This window comes from Neltuma alba, unplaced genomic scaffold, assembly GCF_004799145.2.
Source record: "Neltuma alba isolate B1F8T4 unplaced genomic scaffold, ASM479914v2 tig00010720_pilon, whole genome shotgun sequence".
Classification (NCBI taxonomy): domain Eukaryota; kingdom Viridiplantae; phylum Streptophyta; class Magnoliopsida; order Fabales; family Fabaceae; genus Neltuma; species Neltuma alba.
Window position 1 is genome coordinate 103,371 of NW_021635551.1, and position 25,857 is coordinate 129,227.

The 25,857-nt window shown below is 35.4% G+C and overlaps 1 protein-coding gene across 2 annotated transcripts; it reads left to right on the forward strand.

Moving 5' to 3' along the window:
• The first annotated feature begins 8,143 nt into the window (after positions 1–8,143).
• Positions 8,144–21,688, forward strand: LOC114758518 (imidazole glycerol phosphate synthase hisHF, chloroplastic). Of its 2 annotated transcripts, none has more exons than XM_028947570.1 (19): positions 8,144–8,413; positions 8,511–8,593; positions 8,714–8,808; positions 9,199–9,302; positions 14,975–15,144; positions 15,246–15,360; positions 15,725–15,780; positions 15,890–15,925; positions 16,146–16,244; positions 16,617–16,679; positions 16,757–16,819; positions 16,954–17,036; positions 17,166–17,274; positions 17,366–17,419; positions 18,877–18,964; positions 19,472–19,509; positions 20,257–20,362; positions 20,786–20,952; positions 21,265–21,688. In XM_028947570.1, exons 1-19 carry the CDS (start codon positions 8,218–8,220, stop codon positions 21,322–21,324), a joined length of 1,785 nt encoding a protein of 594 aa, XP_028803403.1. In that variant the 5' UTR covers positions 8,144–8,217; the 3' UTR covers positions 21,325–21,688. The 2 variants fall into 2 exon arrangements, with proteins under 2 accessions (XP_028803403.1, XP_028803402.1); XM_028947569.1 differs by having other exon boundaries at positions 8,145–8,413; positions 15,887–15,925.
• The last annotated feature ends 4,169 nt before the right edge of the window (positions 21,689–25,857 follow it).

A 25,857-nucleotide genomic window follows, 5' to 3' on the forward strand; every position in this document is an offset into this window, starting at 1 on the left:
GAAAAGCCACTAGTAGGTCATGTGGGAGTATCTCATATGCTACATGCAACAACTTTGAGAACCCTATCTTCTCTACCCTCTTCCTTAAACTTGCATTATCATTTACAAACTCCACCAACGACCTGAATTGGTGCAAAGAGTACTAGGTTTGGAATGGAATTTTGTTCTTCCTCATTTTTTTCCTCTTAGGCCTTGATTCCCTAACCTTGTCATTGTAACTCTTTCTTTCCTCCTCACACCACTCTTTCCATGCCTTTGACACTTCCTAATTTTGTTCCCCAAAATGCTTTGACCTCTTTCCTCCTAATCAATATACCAATACAAACTCTTCCACTAAGCTCTATCTGAAAATGGCTTACCACTAGCTCTACACACATTACTGTTCATAAGCCGTGCTTATTTAAAAAATTTATTCATTGGGCTTTCGTCAAGCCGGTTATAATATATTTTATACATATGGCTTTGATCCCAGCTCATTGTTCCATCTATTTCTCTTAGACTCCTATTTAATGCCCTTCTAATTTATTCATCTTCTTTGTACTTAAATTTTGAAATTTGTCATCTACCTCCCTCTCCCATATTTTCTTTGCCCAATGCGTTAACTCCTGCTTTTTCATTCCATGAGGCCCTCCTATCTCAAATTTCAAAATTTCATTTCCCTCCCTTTCTCTTTCATTTTTTCCCTCTTCCTGATGTTTATCATCTGCCTCTCTCCACTATCTATCTTTTCCCCGTCGATCCCTCTTTTTTCATTATAGGAGGCCCTCATCTCAAATTATCAAATTTGAGCTGCCTCTCTTTCTCTTCACATCTCCCATTTTCTATTCCCTTCCTAGCGAGGATGACAAAGTGAACAAATTTTTCCTTGCAGTGAACTCATCATCTCTTTCTCTCTCCTACTTGCTGTTGAGTTTCAAATCTTATCTTTTAAGGAAAGGAGGGAGAGGAGATGGGCTAGTTGAAATAGGAGATGGAAAGGAAGAGTAAACAAGATTATTAGAATTAAAGGGATGCCATTAAAGCTATTCTCCATATTGATGCAGCTAAAGCCCAGCCGAAGGTCCCCTTCCCTTCTTATCCTTCTCGAATACCCTTCATTTTTTATTTTCTTTGAATTGATTTCACTTTTCTTTGTTCTTCAATTCATTTTTCTTTTGTCTCGTTTATTTGGTATTCAAATCGGTTTTTTGCAGTTGATCAAGGAAAGGGAGAGAATAGAAAGCATGTGTTCTTTGTTGGGTTACTGTTTGCTATGCTATTCCTTGTTTGAACTCAGCTCAATTTTTTGATCTTCAATTGGGCTTAATTTAAAAAAAGGTATAGGGGTTATTATGGGGGCAAGGCTTAACTAGTTCTCTGACATGAATATATTCAAAAGAAAGCTGTCAAGGTAAGCATCCGCAGTAGTTCATGCATTTGTATAACTCTATCCTTCTAAGACATTCAAAATCTTCCATTCTAACATTTGCCTATTGTTTGTCAAAATGTTGAGACCAAATATTGCTTGAAATCTCAATTTATGCATCACCTAGCTATTTTTTAAGTTTGATAGCTTATTCATATTTTAAGATTTGGAGTCATGGTTGATGGAGTAAGATAGGAGTTGGTTTAAAAGGGTCTTATTCTTCAGACAAACCTCCATTCCTGTTGTCTTCACATGATTAAGTATATGCACTTTCTAACTCTGCCTCTTTGGCTACATGCCTAACATCATTTATGCATTATTTCAATGGCAAACATGAGGGAGCCAAAGCTGGTTGCTAAAATTGCTAAACAAGTGAGAAGATTTCATCAATTGGAACTTCCAGGTTTTAAAGAATCTCAGTTATGGAATGATATCTTCAAGTTCTCTAATCAATGTCCTTTTTTTTCTTGTAATGTAATTAATGATTGGCTTTGTATTCTCTTTAATCCTTACTCTTGTGTCACATCTGTGTAATGTGAATTTCATTAGTACAGATTTTTCCCCCTTTTTTTGTATGGGAAAGATTGGTCATATGGGTAGAAATCTAAAACTGAATCATAGCCTGCTATTTTGACTTTTTCCTTCGATTTTGGCCAAAATGTCAGGCAACCCTTCAACTTTGTCCTGCCTATACTTGACTTTCTTATAGCACTAGGTTTTAATATCCACTAAGTTTTAGTATTTGGAGTTCATATTTTATTAAGTAAAAGATCCTTATTTTCCACGCACTTTTTTCTATTGCCAAATTTGAAAAAAATCCTTGAATTTTTTAAAGTCTGACATCACTGAAAATGAATTTTAGAGATATAGTAACTATATGCCCAGCCATCCCTAGGTATTTGTACCATCAATTTTAGGAAGTCCACAGTGCTATTTTAGAGCTCAAGGTCCACTTGATCTCTGGATTCGACAGATTTCAGCCTTCTTACTACATGTAGTAAACATTATACTTTTCCATCCTTTTCTCTTTGTTCTAAATGCACTTTGTGAATGATACTGTGAAATCCTTGGCTAAACCAGTTTTAGTTAATGAAGAATTTGATCATTATCTTCTCTTTATTGAAATATGTTTCTTGATATTGCATCAAGGGTTGACAGATCGGCTAACTTCTACTTTGGTGTTTGCTCACAATGATTTGCTCTCTGGAAATAAAATGATAAATAAAGAGGAAGGTATTCACAAATCTTGATCACACACGTATTCAATAGTCCACTCTAATTTTCTTAGTAAAAGCATGTTTCTAATAGGAACTTTTGTAGTTAGTATGCTCGTGCTTTAGCGACCTTTTTATTAATAATTAATTTTACCATCTTGGATTACTCTTTCAATGGAAACCTTGAGGCAAAAATTGATGTCATGGAAGCTATGGGTATCTAACATAAAGTTCCTAAATACTTCTGACCCACTTTTTCTTCTTCGCATTTTTGACTGATGTGCCTTTTGTATAATTATATATGGGATTTAATCCTATTGACTAATCTAGATTCAAGTATTGTTGAACTGAAATATGATATAATTTAGATAGCAGAGTTTTTTCAATCCACAATATTCGAATGCATAAACATTGTGTCATGTTTTAGATTATTTTGTTACACTAAAGAGGTGTTTGGATGGAAACCAAACTATGGTTTCAGAAGTGATTTTATGGTCTACGAGGTAAATATGTGGAGGAGTTTATCTCGATTTGCGGAAAGAAGCACTTTTCAGTGTATCCAAACACCCCCTAAATAGAAAAGAATCACAAGTAGTGTATCAGAAATCATTTTTTCTTAATCATAGTTTTGTTCGTTATTTTAATTGTTCTGTTTTTATTTTAATACGTTTGTAGTTTTCTTCATGTTGAGAAACTCCCTGTTTCTTCCTTTTGAAAATATATGCAAGTTATGAAAGAGTGGTCAATGAGAAATTAGGAAAAGTAAATGGTTTTTGTTCTCGCCTGCTACCTTAAGTGCACACTTCACAGGTTGACAACGTATTTACAACATTATAAGATTGTTTGAGAATTTTCATTCCACGACAGTGTAGTTTCTGTAGTGAATGTAAGACCCTTAACCTTAAAAACATTATAACTCATCACAAAATCACTACTATGGTAGAAAAGGAAATCCGTTAAAATGAGCTACCATAGTAGAAGGAAAATTTCATATTTTTAGAAATTGACTTTCAAACTCGGGTCAACCCGTAATCCGTTGCATGCAACTGAAATCATTCATTCACATCTATTGGGCCTCCGAGCCTCCGGCCCTGGTAACAAAACACATCACATCAGCCCATCTAACAGATTCCCAACAAAATAATCCAGAGTTTCATAAGACACTAACAATGGCCTTCGGCCGACCAAAATAAGGAGATACATTCTCTCCAGTTTACAACAAGGCCGGGTAATCAAATATTTCAAAAGCAGTCCTAAATGTGGCAATATATACTAGTCATACATATATAAATGCTAGAGGCCTAAAGCTAACCAAGCTCAAGCCTCTGCGTCTCTTCCCAATGGCCCACACCCGGAACCTTCACTTGAAAACATTGTAAACCACATGGTGAGACAAAGTCCCATTAACCAACCTTTCCAATACTATGTACTACTAAATAGGTGCTCGTGAGGTGTCAAGTGGGGTAGTTCACAAATAATATGATAACAAGATAGCCACAATAATTCATGCGAGTGAAACGATGTAATTCCCATTAACCCTATCCCTCACTTTGGAGGATTTTCAAGAGCCGAACCCGGCCTATCCCTCACTATGGGAGACGTAAGGAGCCATAAAAGGCCTATCCCTCACTCTGGGGGACGTAGGGAGCCAAAAAGGCCTATCCCTCACAATGGGGGACGTACTAAGCCAACCATCATGCATTAATGGAGGCCTTACCACATGGTAGTAACAGACAAAACTCTCACCAATTCCCAATTAATGCATCATGCTCAAATCATAATCAAAGAGTAATAATCATTTCACAATTAACCTCATTCAGTGGCATATCTTTCACAATTCTAAAATTCATTCATCATTAGTCGAAACCCCACAAGACGGTTTTCCTTTTTATATACAACATACAATTTGAACATAATTACTACTTAGAGCGCAAAACATAAATCTACTCACTACCACAGAAGCAAGTACTAAGGATTGGAAAGTGGTTACCTTTCGCCTGAGCAAGGAATAACAAACCGATAATGTGGCCCTGTGCACCACCACGACTCACAACCGGTCTACACAAGCACACAAACACACAACCATCATATATTAGCTTTCAAACTAATAATGTGGCCAAAACAACACTTGGGGACACAAAATTCCTATCTCCCATCAAAACTCTACCCAACTCAAAGGGTATATCTATCAAGGCAACACTCCAAAGTCATATCAATCCATTAAAACCTTAATTCCTTTCCAAACATCAATTAAAGTTCATAACCTCAAGGACCCACCATAGGAATTCTACACCCAAACATCCCAATTGAGCAATTAAGGTTCTAACAACGAATCTAAACTGATTAAACATCCAATTTAACCCTCCTTAACATAACCCAATTCACAAAACTCAGAATCAACCTCTACATTATCAACCTCAATTCCAAATCATCCATTTCCATAAACCCTAACTCCAAAAATTCAAGATTCTTTAAATCCAAGGAAACTACACCGATTAAACACTTAAACCAACCCAAAGCAATCAATTAAACTCAAAACAATCGGTCAAAAACCTCAGTTTCATCACAACCTAGAAAATCCTAGGGTTCCACCAAAAATCCTCATAAATTCCAAGAAATTCCAAGAAAGAAAGAAGATTAGAGGTTAAAATCACTTACTTGAGGTAATGGATCCTTAGAAATGTCTTCCTCAAGCCTTAACACCGAAACCCTAGCAGAGCTCCTCTCTCCTCCTTCAGATTTTCTAATTCCCGCACGATGAACTCCTCCCGCGAATATATAGATTCGCGACCTTTCGCCGCGGCGAACTCCAATCTTCGCCCTGGCGAACTAATCCCGAGAGGGATTACTCGCCTGAAAACCCGACTTCGCTGCGGCGAACTCCAATCTTCACCGCAGCGAAAGCTTCCCGAGAGGAAACTCTCGCTCGCCCAGAAAACTTCGCCGCGGCATACCCCTACCTTCGCCGCGGCGAAACCTTCCCGAAAGGGAAGCCTTGCTCACCTGAACAACTTCGCCGCGGCGTCCCCAAGACTTCGCCGCGGCCAAACCTTCCCGAACACAAAGCCTACCTGGAACCCCCGATGCACCGCGGCGAACATACCCTGAGAGGGGTATGTTCACCTATTCCTCCAACAAACCTCAAATTCAACCCAAACACCAAGATCAAGATTAAATCACTAATCTATCCTCAAAATCAACCAAAAGAGGCTATTAAAACCCGATAAGACTTAGGATGTTACAGTGAATGCACAGAGTAATTCTATGAATTAATATACTTTTCTCATGGATCAAATTTTTGTAGTGTGTTGAAGGATATTGGGACCATGGGTTGGGAAATGGCATGAGACCAAGTTAGGAAATGATTGAGAGAACTTTTTGTTTTTTTGATCAATGACCATAATATTAGTGGCATATGAAAATCTTAGACCTGGTAATATTCTTTATCAACTTACATGCATGTTTATGGTTTTATTTTACTGACATTATAGATATTATATCAAATCACATATTCCAACACGCTCAAATTTCAGAGGGCATTCGAGGTTGTAAAGTTAGTGTTGTGATTGAGACTTGAGAGAGATACAAGATTATGGGCTTAGTTGGTCAAAAATGAGTAAAAGGCACTGCATCATTTTCAAATTTAGGGAAAATGACGCCTTATTGTTTTGCCTGCAATGTGTGGATGAGAAGTCATACAGGGGGAAAGAAGAAGAGACAGAGAGTGAAAGTGATATATTATACTCCTCCGGTCCTTATTATAAGACCCCATTTGACTTTTTATTTGGTCCTAATTATAAGACCCCAATCCATTTTGTCTCTTATATTTATGTATTTTTTTCCAAGATAATCCTTCTAATAATGATAGTTTTAGCCAATATACTTAATTAGCAAGGATATTTTAGGAATGACAACACTTATTTATTATAAATAACCAATTTAACTTACTTCCTTAATCTCCTCAAATAAGTCAATTGGGTCTTATAATTAGGACCGAAGGAGTATAATTATTTCTTCCACGTGTCATCCAGTTTAATTGCCATATGTAAGGATGTTTTTTGATTTTTTGTTGTATTTCATAAAATATCAAAGTAAATTGTAGTTTTTTGGGAATAAGACAAAATGGTATGAAGAAAGCAATAATTTTATAAGCAACAGCAAGTTATTGGCAAAAAATATTCAACAATGCGTTAATGCACAAAGAGAATTACTAAAAGAACTAATAAGAAAAGCAACAAGTTTGATGTATCCAATAAAAAAACATTTAAACACTTGGATAGAAATGAGAGGCCTTCTAATATCAAAGTAAATTATGAAAATTAAATGAAAATAAAAACAAAATAACTCAAGAATTATAAGCTTCCCACACATCGTGCGGGGGAGTACATGCTAGTTTCTCATAAAACTCATTCCTAAACATCATAAATCCATTCTGTACTGATTTGGATGAATCTCCTTCCAAGATCATCTTCACTTTTCTGCAAATAGACAATCACTCATGCTCAAATGTTATCATTCACTATTCAGTCGTCGTCAATCGCTACACCTATTTAATAAACTCCACTAACAGATGTTGTCACCATCAAACACCAATTAGCCAAAAATGATCATAGGAAAATTATTAACAAAATAAATCATTCCTTTTGCTTATTCAATACAGTGAGGCTTAATCTTTTATTAATAATAAAATCATTCACAAAATCATCTTAAATCAACTTACCTTCAGGTGATTGCCCCATGAGTTCTACCCAATAACTTTATTATTCTCCAAAATCTCTAATCTCTAATCTAATTGATTGCCCCATGACAACCACCATGCAAATAAAATAAATAATAAACTTACCAGACCCTAGCTATGGCGACGCTCTTCCCCTCACACAGACAGTGCTCCTCTGACAGCAGATGCTCCACTCACAGTTGCGATGTTCCCCTCATGGTGATGCCACTTCCTCTCACCCTGATGATGGTTGACGGCAATTCCTCACACAGATTGTGACTGGCGATTGTGGCAAAGTGATGTGGGCAGAGGAAGTTTCACAACAACATAACGCGAATAACCTCTCCCGCATTTCTTTTTTTTTTTAAAATTATTCTCAGGGGCAATTATGTCTTTTGGTAACATTTACAAATGCCAAATTAGTACCCTAGTTCTGATATGGGATATTGCTTTTCACATGTACTTATCTAGGTTTTTACATATTTAAGGGTATTTTTCTGTCTTTTTCCCAAAAAAGAATTAAATATTATTTTTTCTACGATTAGAATATGAATATTTTCCATATATTTTAATTTAATTATATTATTTTAATTAGTACCGATTTGACTTTGATCTAATCGTATTTAGACCTACTAACTCTTAAACTAGTATCTTATTCACCAGCCTAGTTTATTGATTGGTCTCGTTTTTAATTTCTTGGAAAAGAAAACCCGCCGATCCACATGTGAGCTTCTCATGCTGGATTTCGCACATTCGACGGTTGAGATCTTCCCACTGATTCAAACGTAGCGTTGTAAGGAAGATGCGCCGAGCACCCTCATGTGAACTCCACGAGTGCGAGGGGAGGAAGCAGAAGGTCCGAAGGTCCGCATAGAAACATCATGGAGGCGGCGGCACTGCTCGCCTCTGGTTCGAGCCCCGGCTCTCTTGCCTTGTCATCCTCATCATGCCCTTTCTGTAGCTCTTCTTCTCTCTTGCTTGTTCGGGACAGAGGTTCATTGGGAAATCGTTCTCATTATACTAACGTCAAATATCCCAGAAGCTTCTCAGTTCGTGCCTCCTGTTCTGCCGACTCTGGTTTGTTCTTTTCCTAGAAATGTGCATGCCAAGTTCTTTATGGGTTTTGTTTCTTCAATATCTCCATTGCTGATTTGTTTCTTTACATCTGGCGTAGTTGTAACTCTGCTTGATTATGGTGCTGGCAATGTTCGAAGTGTTAGGAATGCTATCCGTCACCTTGGATTTGACATTAAAGATGTAATATGTTTTTGTTGGATTTTGGCTTTGAGTTCGATTGAGATGGTTTAATATGCTATGCGCTATACAGCTGTTTGCTTATCATGGATTTCTTGAATTTGAAACAACTTCCTTTGTTAGGTGCAAACTCCTGAAGATATTTTGAATGCCCATCGCTTAATCTTTCCAGGTGTTGGAGCATTTGCCCCGGCAATGGAAGTGCTAAACAAGACAGGGTAATTTTTGAGTGATACAACTTTATTTATTTATTGGCATATATAATCATTACGTACTTTGGTAGCATGGAAGAAAGAATCGTCTGTCTTGCTTTGCGATTCAGTTTCTTTTACAATTGAAGGACAAGTGATGCTTGCATTTTCGTTGTTTTGATACTGTATGTGAGATAAGTGTTCTTTAAATATTAATGGCCTTTATATTACTTGATGTCTCCCTCATTGTCCTTATTAATTTAAATTGGAAAAAATGATCTTTTTTGTATACTATATATTCTTCTATTTCTCCCCTTCTTTTGGAGTTGGGAGTTTAGTATTTTGCTTTTCCAATGGTAGTCAGATACTTTCATTTTTCTTTCCTAGTTTCTATAGATTCGTGTAAATATTTTGCAGGATGGCTGAGGCACTATGTTCATATATTGAGAAGGATCGCCCCTTTTTAGGCATTTGTCTTGGACTTCAGCTACTTTTTGAATCTAGTGAGGAGAATGGACCAAGTCAGTTACATACTCTTCTTTTATTATTTTGTCTTCTTATGGCATTAGCTTTTGTTACAGTTGGTTCTTTTTCAATTATTGAGATTATATGTTACTATTGTAGCCTATATAATTTGGCATATGTTGATATAGGATTAGAATGAAGCGAGGCTACTAGAAGTGAGGGATTCATGTAATTCACAGAATTTCAAAGGTTCTAATGTAGTTCACAGAATTTCAAAGGTTCTAATGTCTATGTTGTGATGAACGAAAAGTGAAGAATCTTGATGCCAAAAGTATATTTACTCGAGAGAAAAGAGATACATAAATAGGCGCAGGTCCTAGGGTTTGGTCTAGGTCAAACTAGAATCAAAATCTTATCATAATCAATCCTAATCTGATCATAATCAATCCTAATAAAAACAAATAACAGCGTCCACTATTCTAGGAGATAAAAGAGGGAAACAATAAATTAGAATAAGGAATGGGCTTCGGCCCATATCAGCACCAACACTCCCCCTCAAGTTGGCAAGTAGATGTCAATCATTCCCAACTTGCTTCTAAACTCTTCAAACTGAGGTCTTGCTAGTGCTTTTGTGAACAGATCTCCCACCTGCTGGTGTGTGGGGACATGAGATATTTCTATAATCTTGGTGTCCTTCTTTTCCTTTATGAAATGCTTATCTATGTCCACGTGTTTTGTTCGTTCATGATGAATAGGATTTCTCACCATCCCTATAGCTGACATACTGTCACACCTTAGTCTGATAGGTGTATCAGGAGCAAATTGAAGTTCCTTTTGAACCCTAATTATCCATAGCCCTTCACAGACTACATGAGCTAGAGCCTGTAATTCTGCTTCTGCACTGCTTCTAGAGACTACTGTCTGCTTCTTACTTTTCCACGTCACAAGGCTTCCCCATATCATAGTACAATATCCTGAAGTAGATCATCTATCAGGTAGAAAACCTCCATGATCAGCATCTGTATATATAACAATTTCCCTAGTATTGCTTTTTCTAAAGTAAAGGCCATGGCCAAGGGTCATTTTGAGGTAATGTAGGATTCTGTAAACCGCATTCATGTGCTCTTCCAGTGGTTCATTTGTAAATCGACTTACTACCCCGACTGCATAGCTAATGTCTGGTTGAGTATGAGAGAGATACAACAATTTTCCTGCCAATCTCTTATACCTTTCAGCATCAACAGGTATTGGTTTTCTTTTTTTGTTCTTTCTTGGTCTAGTTGTTTGTCTCTTCCTCTTCCTCTTGGTTGTCCAGTTTCCGAGTTGGTTCCATAGGTGTCTTTGCTAGTTTAGCACCTAGCATCCTTGCTTCTTTTAGAAGGTCCAGAATATATTTCCTTTGTGTGACAACTATCCCTTCTTTGGACGTAGCCACTTTCATCCCTAGGAAGTATCTGAGACCCCCTAAGTCCTTCACATCAAATTCCCGTTCTAGTGACTTCTTGAGGTTTGCTATTTCGGCCACATCATCACCAGTTAGGATTATGTCATCATATACAATTAGGATAGCTCTTTTTGCCCCTTGAGTGTTTCACAAACATGTGTGATCAGTTTGGCATTGAGTAAAGCCTGCCCTTTTTACAGCTTTGGTGAATCTTTCAAACCAAGCTCGAGGAGATTGTTTGAGTCCATAGAGGGACTTATGGAGTTTACATGCCATGCCTGGGTTTTTTTTTTTTTTTTTTTGGGCTAACCCTTCAGGAATCTCCATATACACCTCTATTTCTAGGTCCCCACTCAAAAAAGTGTTCTTAACATCAAGTTGATAGAGCGGCCAATCCAGATTTGCACCTAGAGACCATAGGATTCTAATGGTATTTAATTTTGCCACTGGTGCAAATGTTTCTTGATAATCAATGCCATAGGTTTGAGAGTATCTCTTTGCCACCAACCTGGCCTTATACTTGTTGATTGAACCATTAGGGTTGTATTTCTTAGTGAACACCTATTTACATCCCACAATTTTCTTCCCACTTGGTAATTGGCTAATCACCCAGGTTTTGTTCTTACGTAGTGCCAAAAGCTCTTCTTCAATTGCATTTTTCCAGTTAGGATCTAGTACTGCTTCTTTGAAGTTATTTGGCAGAACCTCTTCATCTAATGTGGTAACAAAATTCTGCATAGAGGGTGAGAGTTTCTCATAGGTTATAAAATTACTTATGGGATGCTGAGTGCATTTTCTTACCCCCTTTCTCAAAGCAATGGGCCAGCCAAGATCCTCAGGATTTGAAGTCGGGGTTGACATTTGATGCTGCCTGGTATTAGAGGAAGCTTCTTGTTGTATCACCTGCTCTCCTGCTTCTTCCATGTCTTGGTTAGGTCTTGTAGTGGTAGGATTCTGTTGTGCATTGTCTAGTATGGTCTGGTATGGTTCAGGTGTAGGATTAGGGATATCAGTGTTTGTAATGGTAAGGTTTGGTTCTGTCTGAAGATTTGGAATGGGGGTAGTAGAAGTTTGTGGCTGGTCAGTGGTTATTTGTGGCTGTGTAGAAGGTTTTGGGAGATTTGGAAGTCCTAAAAACTCCCATTCTTGCCACTCTCCCCCTGAATGGGTGTTTTGGAATAATAGCTTTGGTTTTCCGCAAAGGAGACATTCAAGGTAACAAAGAATTTATGTAAGGCAGGAGAATAACATTTGTAGCCTTTGGTTTTGCTTGAGTAACCTAAAAATATGCATTTGTGGGCTCTAGGATCTAGTTTTCCCCCAGTATCATTATGTACATAGGCAACACAACCAAATACTTTTTCTGGAAGGTGAGTTGTGAGATGTGAGGTCGGGTAGGTTTCTGTTAGTACTTGGATTGGAGTTTTGAGGTTTAGAGGTTTGGATGGTAGTCTATTAATTGGGTAGGTTGCGGTCAGGACAGCTTCTCCCCAATAGAATTTGGGAACATTGTGTGTACGCATGAGGACTCTTGTGACTACCAGTAAGTGTCAGTTCTTTCTCTCTGCTGTACCATTCTGTTGAGGAGTGTTTACACAGCTAGTTTGATGTAAAATGCTGTGTTTCTTAAGGTAGTCTTGAAACTTGGTATTGGTATATTCGGTTCCATTGTCACTTCGTAGGATTTTAATGGAAGTGTTGAACGGATGGAAGTCTTGGAAAATCTGTGTCAAATCTGATTTTTCTTTTAAAAGAAACACCCAAGTTACCCGTGTGTGATTGTCAATAAATGTGACAAACCATTTTATGTGTCACGTTTGGGATTCATGATGGTCCCCATAGGTCACTGTGAAGAAGAGCAAACGGATGGGATGAGATATGTGAATGTGAGGGATAGGAACTCTTATTGTGTTTGGTTAATTGACAGACTTCACATGGAATTGAAGAAATTTTATTTACTGAATTAGGAAACAACTTCAACATGTACTTGGTACTAGGATGGCCTAGCCTATAATGCCATAACAAAAGTTCCTTATTTGAAACAGAGGCTGAACAAATCTTTTCACTTGCATGGTATGTATTCTAAGTAGACTTGCTTTGATGTAGGTTATCTTCTACTATAATATAGCCCCTCTAATACTTCAGCTTTGCCAATCATCTTCCCTGACCCCAAGTCCTGAAATAAACATTGAGAAACAGAGAAATCAACATGACAGTGCTGTGTTAGGGTGGCCTTACTCATAGATATAAGACTGCACTTCAAATCAGGTACATATAGCACTTTTTCCAGTTTAAATTCTTCGAACAGAAAGGTTTCACCGATACCACGAACTTTTACAAATTTACCATCTGCAACTTTAATAAACATTGGGATAGGGCAGGGCTTTAAATTTTGAATTTAGTTTATATTTCCAGTCATGTGATCAGTCGCCCCGGAATCAACAATCCACATTTCATTATGATGAACATTACTATTTAATGCTAGGACTGCATTACTTGTATATGCAACATTACCAGTGGCCACAAGTACTTCCCGTGTGTCATGTTTATCCAACAGCCTTCTTAGAAACTCAACATCCTCCTTACTCAGCTTTTCATCAAATTCTGTTTTGGAGTCTTTAGACATTGCATGAGCCCTATTTTCTGGTCTTCCCCTGCCTCTGCCATTGGTTGGTTTTCCATGTAACTTCCAACAAACATCCTTAGTGTGGTTTGATTTTTGACAGTGCTCACACCAACGACCATTCTTTTTTCCTTTTCTATCACTGGATTGCCCTCCTCTTGAGAAAAGAGCAATAGGATCAGTATTATCGGTATTAGGCAGTTTTGGAGAGGAAAGTTTCTGTCTACTTTCTTCTTGTTTGATGATGAAAAACACCTCTCTTAAGCTTGGCAGGTTTTCTTGACTCATAATCCGTCCCCGTGCTGCATCAAAGGTAGCGTTGAGTCCCTGTAAATCCTACGTTCTTCCTTTATCTTGGTGTATCTCATAGCATCAGATGAGCACGAGCACTCATATGCTTCAAAGGAATCCAATTGTTGCCCTAAAATCAGCACATTGGTCCAGTACTCAGTGATTGTGAGCATACCTTGTCGCAGGTTATTGAGGTTTGTTTCAATCTCAAGGATAGCTGCCCTTTTTTTCATTGATGCAAACATGTCTCGAGCTGCGACCCATACCTCTTTAGCAGATTGAATTAGAGAGAAACTAGCGCTTATCTCTGTAGTCATTGAATTCACCAACCAGCATTGAACCATAGAGTTCTTGGCTTCCCATTGTTTGTATTTGGTATTTGATGGCTCTTGTTTTTTTCCAGAACCGGTCAAGTAACCAAATTTTCCTTTCCCCGTTACGTAGAGACACACACTTGAAGCCCACTGAAGATAGTTGTGACCATTCAATCTGTGAATGGTAATGGCAGCAGATTGATTGGAGGCATCAGTCGGCGCTTGTTGGTTCATCCCTGAATTTTCCGACATAGATGATGTGTTATGCGCCATAGGGAATGAGCCGCCTTGGCTAGAAGGTTCTAGGCTGAAACCGAACCAGATCATGAGAGCTCTGATACCATGAAGAATCTTGATGCCAAAAGTATATTTACTCAAGAGAAAAGAGATACATAAATAGGCGCAGGTCCTAGGGTTTGGTGTAGGTCAAACCAGAATCAGAATCTTATCATAATCAATCCCAATAAAAACAAATAACAGCGTCCACACTTCTAGGAGATAAAAGAGGGAAACAATAAATTAGAATAAGACAATGGGCTTCGGCCCATATCAGCACCAACAAAAATGAAAATGTTTTAGTTCATGTTGTTTAATTTTAGTTTCTTTGTACAAACATTCCTTTGGAAATATCTGAATGTATGCATACCGTATTTCCTCACATTTATTAGTATACTTTGCCAAATGACACTCGTAATCTAATGCATTCAAAAGTTTTAGTGGTGAAGTATTTATTTTGTTTGTATTAAAACTATTGTCAACGTGTAGTGGTGGATAAGAATCATAATGCTGGTTGTGGCTATGTAGATTGCATGCATTGCCCCAAAAAAAAATACTCCTTTACTGTAAATGTCAGTCAGTTATCTTGAATTAATTTTTTTCTTCTAAAGAGAACTGCCCAAAAACTTCTCAAACATACAAGATTAATGTGGGAGAAAATGTCTTCTAATTTTAGTTATTTGAACAAATGCCCCTGGCATTGCTTGTGCAAAATTTTAATTATTTATGATGCTTCTTGTTGTTGATAGTACTGAATCAACAACTGTGTTTCTGCCACAGTAAAGGGTCTTGGTCTAATACCTGGAACTGTTGGGCGATTTGACTCATCAAATGGTTTTAGAGTTCCACATATCGGCTGGAATGCTTTACAAGTCACAATGGATTCAGAAATTCTTGAAGATGTTGGAAACCGTCATGTCTATTTTGTGCACTCTTATCGTGCAATGCCAGTACATTTCTTTTTTCCCTTTTCTTGTTTTGTTTGTTGCTTTGTTCATTTTTGGCCTTTGTTAAAGTAATTTATGTTTTATTTTTTCTTATATTAACTCAGTCAAACGAAAATAAAGAGTGGGTATCCTCCATGTGTAATTATGGTGACAATTTTATAGCATCTATTAGGAGAGGAAATGTGCATGCAGTCCAGTTCCATCCTGAAAAGAGTGGAGGCAAGTTTTTATCTTCTATACAATGATTTAATTTCTGTTTCATTTTGTAGAGTATGTCCATTAGACACCTTAACCACGTAGAAAACAAGAATTTTTAATGTCTTGTAACTGAATGTTGGTCAAGCAGTAGAGAAATTGAATGATTCCATATTTTGTTTTTGAAATAATAAAGTATAAAAGTATATCTAATTCTGTAGCATTTTCTCTGGAGGCCTTATTTATGCAGAAAAATGAAAGGAAAAAGATAATGAGAAGATATCCACTTTGATTTGAAATTAGAATTTTACTTTAGCCTTTGATTTTCTGAAGTTTTGAGTTGTTTATTGCTAGTTCTTACACTGATTCCTAAAATTGAAATTTACAGATGTTGGTCTTTCTGTTTTAAGAAGATTCCTAAATCCGAATTCAAACAGGGCAAAGGTGGCTTTCATGCTACTCTGATTATGCACATTGCAGAAATAAATTCTATTACTATCAATTTTTATCTCAAGTTGGCTAACCATTTGTAATGTTCATCTTTTGACAGAAGGCTGATAGAGCGAAGGCTTCAAAACTAGCGAAAAGGGTATGGCCATGGAAGCCTGTGTTATAGTTGTTTCTGTATATATATTCTTGGGTTAACTTCTTCTTTGGACCTGTCTACCTTGTTTCCTGGCTTTGACAACCATACTCTGGTTTTGGTTTCTTTTGCTTATTTTTTAGCGGTTCTTCTCTTGGAGGGAGACTGGGGTCAGGGTGATAATTACACTTATTTATTTGGTTTGCTAACAAGGTTATCTGTTCAGGTGATTGCTTGTCTTGATGTGAGGGCAAATGACAAGGGGGACCTCGTTGTAACCAAAGGAGACCAGTATGATGTAAGAGAACAAACAAAGGAGAAAGAGGTATTTTAGATAATGTTTACTTTATTTTTATTGGGTTGTTCACGTTAAAGGCATTAAGCATTACCTTCGTAGCACAAAGCCTCAACTAGTCATCAGGATAAGAAATTAAACTAGAAGAAACAAAACATGAGGAAATATTTTTTTTGGTTAAAAAAAAATGATGATATCTAATGTTTAATAGATTGATTAATTTTTTTGTTCTGCAATATGATTACATTAATGAACAATCCCTTCAGTGATGTCTTTTACCTTTAGGAGTTTCAAACTCATTCTCTCCTTCACCGCCACAAAATCAAACGTTCTGAAGCATTTTTTTTCCTGTTAGTCGACACTAACACTTTTGTCATCTGATAGTATTATTTTAATTATTAGGTAAGAAATCTTGGCAAGCCAGTTGAGCTTGCCAGACAGTACTACAGAGATGGAGCTGATGAGGTATGCCTTCAAAAACTCTTCTCTTTACTCTTACTATGAACCATGTTATTTAAACTTATCTATACCTTGGTTTGCAGATCAGCTTTCTAAACATTACTGGTTTCCGGGATTTCCCTCTTGGTGATTTGCCAATGTTGCAGGTTTGTTACTCACGCCAGAAAGGAAGTTTTCAATGTTATTTGGAACTTTAATTTGTGTGCCCATGCTTAAATTGAGTACATGTATACATATTTCCTATATTTACTCTGAATTTCATGTGTTCTGTGCTTCATAGGTATTGCGGTATACATCGGAAAATGTATTTGTACCCTTAACAGTTGGAGGTGGAATTAGAGATTTTACTGATTCTAATGGCAGGTATTGTACTAGTGATTTTAACATTTGTGCGAGAGTCCTTTATCTAAATATGTAAAGGTCCTTAGCTTTGTCTTTATTTGTTTAGTTAGACTGTTAATTGAGTGTTACATCCTAAAACTATGTTCTCAGGCACTATTCTAGTTTGGAAGTTGCTTCAGAATATTTTAGATCTGGAGCTGATAAGATTTCTATTGGAAGTGATGCAGTTTATGCTGCAGAAGAGTATCAAAGAACTGGAGTATGGAATTCAACCCAATTTTTTTCCTACAAATATTTGCTTGTAAATTTGTATACATCTCTTCTGATCTTTTTAAGGATACCTCGTTTAGGTAAAATCTCAGAAGAGCAGCTTAGAACAGATATCTAGAGTATATGGTAATCAGGTAATTCAACTGTTGGCAGTATTTATATGCATTTGTACTTTTTTACTACCCACATATCTATGAGCCGTGGATGCTCTTTTCATCTAAATATCCATTCCAATTGTTACCATGGGCTTTCAAAGTAATATATTAATATGTTGTTCGTTTAATGTCAAAAAGAAAATCTAGCATATTGATGATCTTTAGGAGCTTAGTTGCATCTATTTAATTCTTCATAATTATCATGATATATCTAAATTAATCTGTGATTTTGTGAGTGTTTTAGCGAGTTCTTTATGTATTTCCTTGCCAGCTTCCTTTGTAGACATATGTCTTGGCTACTACTAACCTGAGGAATAGGATAAGAACTCTTCATCTGGAGTTTTGATTTTGAGGCTCATGCTTTTGTTATTGCGGTGTGGCGCTTTTATGATTCACTTGCTTGAACTGGATCGTCATACAAGTCTTTCGTTCTTTCTTTTCTTTTCTTTTCTTTTTTTTGGTAGCTATTGCTTTTACCCTATGGTTTACTGTTGAGTAATTGGCAGAACAATAGGTGAATCTGGACTAGGTAAGCAGCCAATCTCTCATTGTTATCCCTGCCAATCTTCTCTGAGTTTCAAAGTTTTTCCTCCTGGCTGTGGAATTTTTTTCTTCAATAACTGTCTGAGATATGAAAGGATGAGAAGGTAGACAGGTAGAGATCTTATGCATATTGAAATTTGGAAGTGATGAAGTGGGGAATATAATCTATCAAATTTGTCGAGTATATTTTCTGTTTTATCATTTCCTACTATTGATCACAGGTCATTTGCTGGGTTGATTGTTATATTCAGAGGTGACTGATAGGATCCAAGATAAGTAGAGAGAGAGAGAAGGAAGAAAAATCTGTATTGAAATATGAAATTAGAATTTAACTTCATAAACTAATCAAGATGAAAGAAAATCTTCAGTACAAGACGAGCAAAGATCTTAAACACGTATAACTAATGAAGCCCAAGGAGAATCTCCACTGATAAAAACAAATATTGATTTAATTTCCAGATGATTACTACATGTAATGAGCATCAGTATTTATAGACAGAAAAATAACCATGACTTCCTGAAATTTAGGCTCACTAACACATGTTAGGAAAATAATAACCTGAACATGTTCGATAAAAATTTTTAATCTAAAATACTTCACTTGATGAATAATCCTAATATACTCTATACTGGCTGCTAAGCTTGTGTTGCACTTAAACTAACCACTAAAACCGCTAATATAAATATTAATATAATGATATCAGATCAATTCAATTCCACAAATTCACTACATGTGATTTCATAACTGGTACTCTATTAGATATGAAAAGTCATTTGCCTAGGGGCTGTCTCTATCTGTCTTACTGTACTATAAAATGCGTGGTTCATTGGATAGTTAGTGTATGATGCATATAAGGACTGAACATTCTATTAAGTTAATTTTCACCTTGCAGGCAGTGGTAGTCAGCATTGATCCTCGCAGAGTCTACATAAAGAATCCCAATGATGTGCAATTCAAGGCTATAAAGGTGTCAAATCTAGGTAATGAAATGTTTTTCCTTCTCTTTCCTTTCCATTTCTAAGAGGACCTCCTAGTTTAAGATTATAGGAATATATATTGAACATCCTTTCTGAAATTGGTAAATTAATCAATCTACCAAAAGCAGTGCTGGTTTTTGGTCCTCTGATAGAACCCCCTGCTCTAATATACGATTAGTAGATGAATTAGGCCTCATGATTATCCAAGAATAAAATTCCCATGTACTTTATTATGATTTTCTCCTTTTCCATCGATGAAGTGAATATTCATTCTTCATTCTATGATATGGCTAGTCATTGTCATTAGTTATGGGCCTGAAGCAACTGTTAGTTCTAACAAATTGAGTTGTGTATGTTTTCTTGAAAGGTACCCCTTTTTCTGAGAGGAAGTCCTTATGCTTAAAATACAGTATTACAGAGATGTTTTGGGATGTAATGGATGGAAAGAGATCATTTAATTTTTGAATAATGATTTATTCATTCTCTTTTTATTTGAAAAATAAATTTCAGGTCCAAATGGAGAAGAATATGCTTGGTACCAGTGTACAGTAAGCCCTATTTTCTCCTCTCTTTACATGCAAAACATATTTTGATAATGAGATTCTTAACTGTCTTCTTTTTGTGAGCATTTTCCCATTTGGTAATTGTTCCCACCCAGTAAAAAGTTGAATGACCATGAGAGGCTTTGTGACCAAACCAAATGCAAAATATATATTTAATGACTTCTTTACTAGAGAATTAGGAATGCATGATGCATCTATCACGGTTTAGTTTTTTGTTTTTTAGACTGTAGAGTTTGACCAAAGTCAAAATGATACTGAGGGTATCTTCTGTGTCCATGATTAGAAATGTTACAAGAATTGTCACCATGAGGTTTTTCTTGCCTGAAAGGAATGGTTATCATCACTGTTATGATCCTCCGCATCATTGCTGCGAGATAGCCTGGTATAAACTGGAAGTGTAGCTGTCAAAATTTATTTCTTTGGTAGATTTTAGAGTTCAATAGGAGTTCAAATGATATTCAAGGAACTTCTGTGATTATAATGCTACCAGAAATGTTGCCATTTAAGTGTTTTTTTTTTTTTTTTTAAATTAGAAGATAAACTTAATCTTGCATCTAGTTTGGCAATAACTTTGTTCAATTGATCTTACTGCCCCCCCCCGGGACAAAAAAAAAAAAAAAAAAAGTTCTGCGAGTTAGAGATGCTGGTTAATATCAGGGAGTATCGAGAATTCAGGATGAAAACCACTTCACTGCTTGCTTTCTAAGGGGATTTTTGAACAAAAATTTTAAGGTTAATGGGGGACGAGAAGGCCGACCAATTGGCGCTTATGAGCTTGCAAAAGCAGTTGAAGAACTTGGTGCGGGAGAAATACTACTTAACTGCATTGACTGTGATGGTAATATACGATTTTTTGCCAGACTATTTTAAAAGGACATGTATTTTGATCATGAGTTACTAGTTCATCATTCATCAATAGTAATATTAATAATATAATAGTGTTGTGGTAATCTTAGTTCTAATTTAGTGGCATTTTATGTGTCATTTTGAGATGATAAATGGAAAATGCTGGCCCAAAAAAAAAAAAAAAACACAAAGAAAGAAAGAAAGAAAAGAAAAACAGAGATGACAAATGTAAAGAGATAACGGTTCCAGTTTCTCATTTTTTTTTTTTTTTTAATAAGGGCCGTGCTTACTTCAATCTTCATGAGAAAGGATGTTATAAAAATATCTGGTTTCTTAGACCAGCTTGAGGTCTGGAATGTCGCATTGGTTTCCTACATCTATTCTAACTTTCTATTTTCCATTATTGAAATTTCAGGTCAAGGGAAAGGATTTGATATAGATTTAGTTAATTTGATCTCAGATGCTGTAAGTATACCCGTGATTGCAAGTAGTGGTGCTGGTGCTGTTGGTCACTTTTCTGAAGTTTTTGCCAAAACAAATGCATCTGCTGCGCTTGCTGCTGGCATTTTTCACAGGAAAGAGGTAACATTCATTTTATCAGCCCCTTTCCTCTTGCTAATGGGAATTATTATCATAATACACATTGCTAATAAACTCAATTTAAATCTACATTTACCACATCCAACGAGTGATTAACTTGATAAATCATCTAAAATTAGTGGTTATTTTAAGCTTTAGATGGTCGAAGGTTAATCTTGAAGCAATCTAATTGAATAAGTAAACTGTGACTAAAGGTAGTAATTATGCTTTCTGTTTAGTTATGCTGTTTAAAATATTTGCAAATATTCTGAAACCACCTGTGGCTGGAGATTCATTGATTTGATATGTTTTCAGGTGCCTATTCAGTCTGTAAAGGAGCACTTGTTGAAGGAAAATATTGAAGTTCGAATTTGATATGCTGCTTGCTGAGATTGAGATGTATTTACTAGGGGCAAAGAGATCAGTCAATCAGAATGTTTTAGATGAAGAGCTGTTCATTATGGAAGAAAAAGTAGGCGTGTTTTGTAGGAAATAACAGGTTTCAATATTTCTTGTAAACCCAGTGTACTGATTTCAAAGTAACTTATAAATCAATTTTTATTGGATGTATTGTTTCTGAATTTGGAGCCACATTGGGGTCCTGCTTTTTTTTTTTGTTTTTTGTTTTTGCCAACACCTTGGGGTTCTGTTTGGTCGTGCTGTTGTTTTTATATTGTGATGGGACTAAAATATTACTACATTGCTGCATCTCTAGTTTGAAACAAATGGATTATATTTAGGCTTTGATGATGTCCATTTCCTCCTTTGTATTTTTGCAGATTTTCTTGCGCTTAGTGCTATGGAAGCTAACCCCTCTTCCTTCGTTTGATTACATGAAGGGAAGTGGTTACCATACTTAGGAAAACAAAAATTCCAAACAGCATTGATATACACCTATCAGGGAAAATGAACTGCATTACTGAAGAGAAATCATACTAGATTGCCTGGTTCAATTACAAAACCAATGAACCAATATTTGATCTTGTTCGAAATTTTATGGGAACAGGAGAAATGAATTGATGAACTGAGGAGCCATGAACTGTTGCTTTAATAAATTTAATAGTTGGTTTAGTCATTCTTGTACAGAACCGCACATAAAGACTTATTCCATTTAAAAGCAGGACTAAGATCCTAAATTATCAAAACGAAATACCACAAAATGAGTTTGAGGGTGCACATGAAAATCCAAGTCACTATTACTTAATATCTAGTTATGAAATTAATATATATTTTATTAAAATTTCAAAGAGGGTTATCAATAATTATGAAATAAGGGGTCTAATAGACAACTTTATTTAACACTTCCTCTGATTTTTAACGTGACAATTAGATAACTAATTTATAGAGATCAAGAAAATTAGGCAAGTGGGTTACTTATAAAAAAAAAAGTTTATTGATTTTTCTAAAACATCATTTTAAACCATTTGTGTTTTAGTTTAAACTCCTAATATATGCAATTAATAAATCATATTTTTAATATATTTTTATCCTCAGACGCCTAAAATTATATTTAGTTATTTGTGTTCATGTCTGTAGATTCATCTAGTCCTGTTTTTTCACCTTTTACTTCATGAAGTCAGTCAAAATGAGCTTGAGGTACAATCACACTAAAATCCAAGTCACTACTATTTAATACTCCTCGGGTTCTTAATGTATAACGTAATTAACTAATTTGAGTATATTAAGAATGTTAGTTAAATTAATTAATATGATATGCTTTTTCTAAAATACCCTAAACATCTTCCTTAATCCTCTCCCTCCCTCTCCTACTTAATTATCATTGGAAGAATATCAATAAGGTTAATTTGAAAAAAAAATTAATAAATATATAAAATAGGTTTTACACATATGACCAATATCAACTTCTCAATTAGGTCTAATATTAAGTTTTGGAGGAGTACCTAGCTATGAAATTGGTATGTAATTTTTTGAAAAAAAAATTCCAAAGAGGTTATCAATAATTACGAAATTGGCGTCCAAAAAGGGGCCTAATAGACAATATTTCATTTAATACTCCCTCCGTTGTTTAATGTAAAAATTAGACAACCAATTTAGGACAATACTTACATCAAGTTTCTTATATCTATTATGTCAAGTTCTCCAATCATATATGATCATGTTAATCTGTCCTATTTTTGAAATATTAGCATTTAATAGCATTTCATTATAAATTCATATAAAACAAAAAATACACATGATCATGTATGATTGGAAACTTAACATAATGGACACAAAAAACTTCACATAAGTTTTTTTCCACTGATTTATAAAAAAATAAAATTAGTTAAGCAAATTACTTATAAAAATGTTATTGATTTTTCAAAAGACCCTCTTAGATCATTTGCATTGGTCTCTTGATCAAAATTAAACTTAGTCATATTTTTGATATATTTTTGTAGTCATTACTTGGTCTTTTTGTTATGCATTGTAATTAATTGAGCTTAATTAGATTGTATTTACTCTTTTGGCAAAAAAGGATTATATTTATTTTATTATTCATTTTACTTTTTATGGAAGTTAATTGATTAAATATTGAGAATTGATGATGAATTTTCTAATTAATATTTTTGCACAATTGGCTATTGGATGTTATCCTATTTTGTTTAGATTTTTAGAGCTTCGAGCTGAAATGGAATAATTTTCATTATCTTATTTTTTTATTAACTAATACCGTGTAAATAGAAACTAAGAAATTAAACCGTAGCTTTATGATTTTTTATATTTAAATGTTAGGTTATATATTTTTTGAGTGGTAGGGGCTAATGGATTAAACGGAAAAGAAAGCAAAAGTGGGGAGGAACTTTTCAATTAAAAAAAAAAAAAAAAAAGAGGTCTCAAGCTGAGAACAGGAATGAGAATCCAATACCTAAAAATTTACATTAGTTTTGTTAGTTGTAATATAAATAAGGAGAAATTACACACAAGTCCCACAGAGGAGAATTAATTCAGATAAAGTCCCTGAAAATCCCCAAATTCTTCCTAAGTCCTCAGGGACCTGTGTGTAATAAATTGCAATTATAAAAGGTCTGTTATGCCCTTATTGATTGAAAAAAGAAAAAACAAAGGGAAAGCTTCAGTTTGTGCGCTGGTGCTGCATGTATGAGGAAGAGGAGCTTCTGAAAGAAGGAACGGAGGTCTGCGCTGGTGCTGCATGTATGAGGAAGAGGAACTTATGAAAGAAGGAACAGAGGCCTGCACTGGTGCTCCATTATTCCAGGCAAGCTATATTTTTTCTTCATCTTCTTTATAGGTCTCATCAGTAACAAAATTTCTTTTCTTTCATACACAATCAATCTCAAGTTTAATGTTGGTTTGAGAAGTTGATTGGCTGTGGGTGTGTGGTTATTAAAGATGTGATTTAACTCACTTGAACAATCAAGGAAAGCTCATTTTAGTCATATATGGTTTTAATCATCTTAGGTGTGGTTTTGTTATGTGTGGCTAGGGTTATAAAGCAATGCTCTGTTTTTGGGTGAATGATGCTCTGTTTTTCGGTGATTAATGCGGTGTTGCTGATGAAAAAGAATGAAAATGACAGATTTTTACTGTTATAACCCCCTGTAATGCAATGGTTAAATGTCTTGTTAATAGATACATCGAAGGTTGTTAACATAACTGTATGACTTGTTATTAACGAGTGATTGTGACAGGTTGATATGAAGGATGACAACTTCAAGTGGGAAGCATTTGTCTTGTTACCTCCATATAGGGGAACAATTTATTAATGGTGTAAAAAGTGAAATGCAGTATGTTGGAGGTGGTGTGAGAACAAAAATGATAAAGAAAGGCATATCATATAAAGAATTTAGAACAATGGTAGCATCAATTATGGGAAAAGAAAGCAATGACAGGGTTATCAAATTCGCAGTAACCTTTAATGAGTGTACATTTGTGGACCTTATAGATAAAATGTAAATTTGGTGTAGTTCCATTGTACATATATATCAAGTGGTAAATGACATCTGGTTCTAATATGATATAATATCATATCTGTATTTTGATGTACATGTTAATAGGTTGTAATGGACTTGTTATCAGACGCTGTGGAGGTTGTCATTAGCAGTCTAAATTATGTTACTGATATAAAATGACAATTTCTCCTACTTGCAGTGGTCAATGATTTCTTAACACATATGATATGATGAAAACGCTAAAAAGAATTGGTTTTGATAAACTTTCAATTAATGCCTGTTGATTACTTATCATTCATTACTGTTAAGGTTGTTAATGCCTGCTGATTACTTATCATTCACTACTGTTAAGGTTGTTAATGCCTGTTGATTACTTGTCATTCACTACTGTCAAGGTTGTTAATGCCTGCTGATTACTTGTCATTCACTACTATCAAAGTTGTTCCTTTTTTTTGTTTTTTTTGTTTTTGCAGAGAGATTGTTTCTACTAAATTCTTTGTAGAGTGAAGCTAGCACTATTTGACAAAAACAACAAAATTGACAAGGAAGTGACATGACTTGAAGGTTGGATGCTTGTGGTGGGTTGTAACTCATAGGAACAACCTGCATAGTGATCAAGTGTTGTCTTTGCTATGAGGAAACTCCCAAAGCAAGAGGAAGAAACAAACAACCATCATATATTGTATTTAGTTTTTTCATTTGACAGCATAATGACAGCTGAATGTAAATATCACATTTTACTTTTTCATTTGACAGTATAATGACAGCTAAAAACAAAGTTCAGATTTTGTTTTTTTTTATTTGACCATATAATGATTGCTGAATGTTAAGTTATGTTAATATGATTGGCATCGTTTCCTAGTTATGAAGTTGTTATAATGGCATTCATGTGTTTTGATAACCACAAAATTTCTTATTCCAAACCCGAATCATGTCTAGAAATGAAGACTTAATAAAAGTGGATAAACAAATGCTAACCATGATGACATGATAGGTA

Excerpts from the sequence above, each read along its gene's own strand:
- LOC114758518 (XM_028947569.1), top strand. The coding sequence starts at position 8,218 with ATGGAGGCGGCGGCACTGCTCGCCTCTGGTTCGAGCCCCGGCTCTCTT. Across the intron at positions 8,414-8,510 it reads CTCCTGTTCTGCCGACTCTG|TTGTAACTCTGCTTGATTAT; the intron begins GTTTGTTCTTTT and ends CATCTGGCGTAG. Across the intron at positions 17,275-17,365 it reads AAGAGTATCAAAGAACTGGA|GTAAAATCTCAGAAGAGCAG; the intron begins GTATGGAATTCA and ends TACCTCGTTTAG.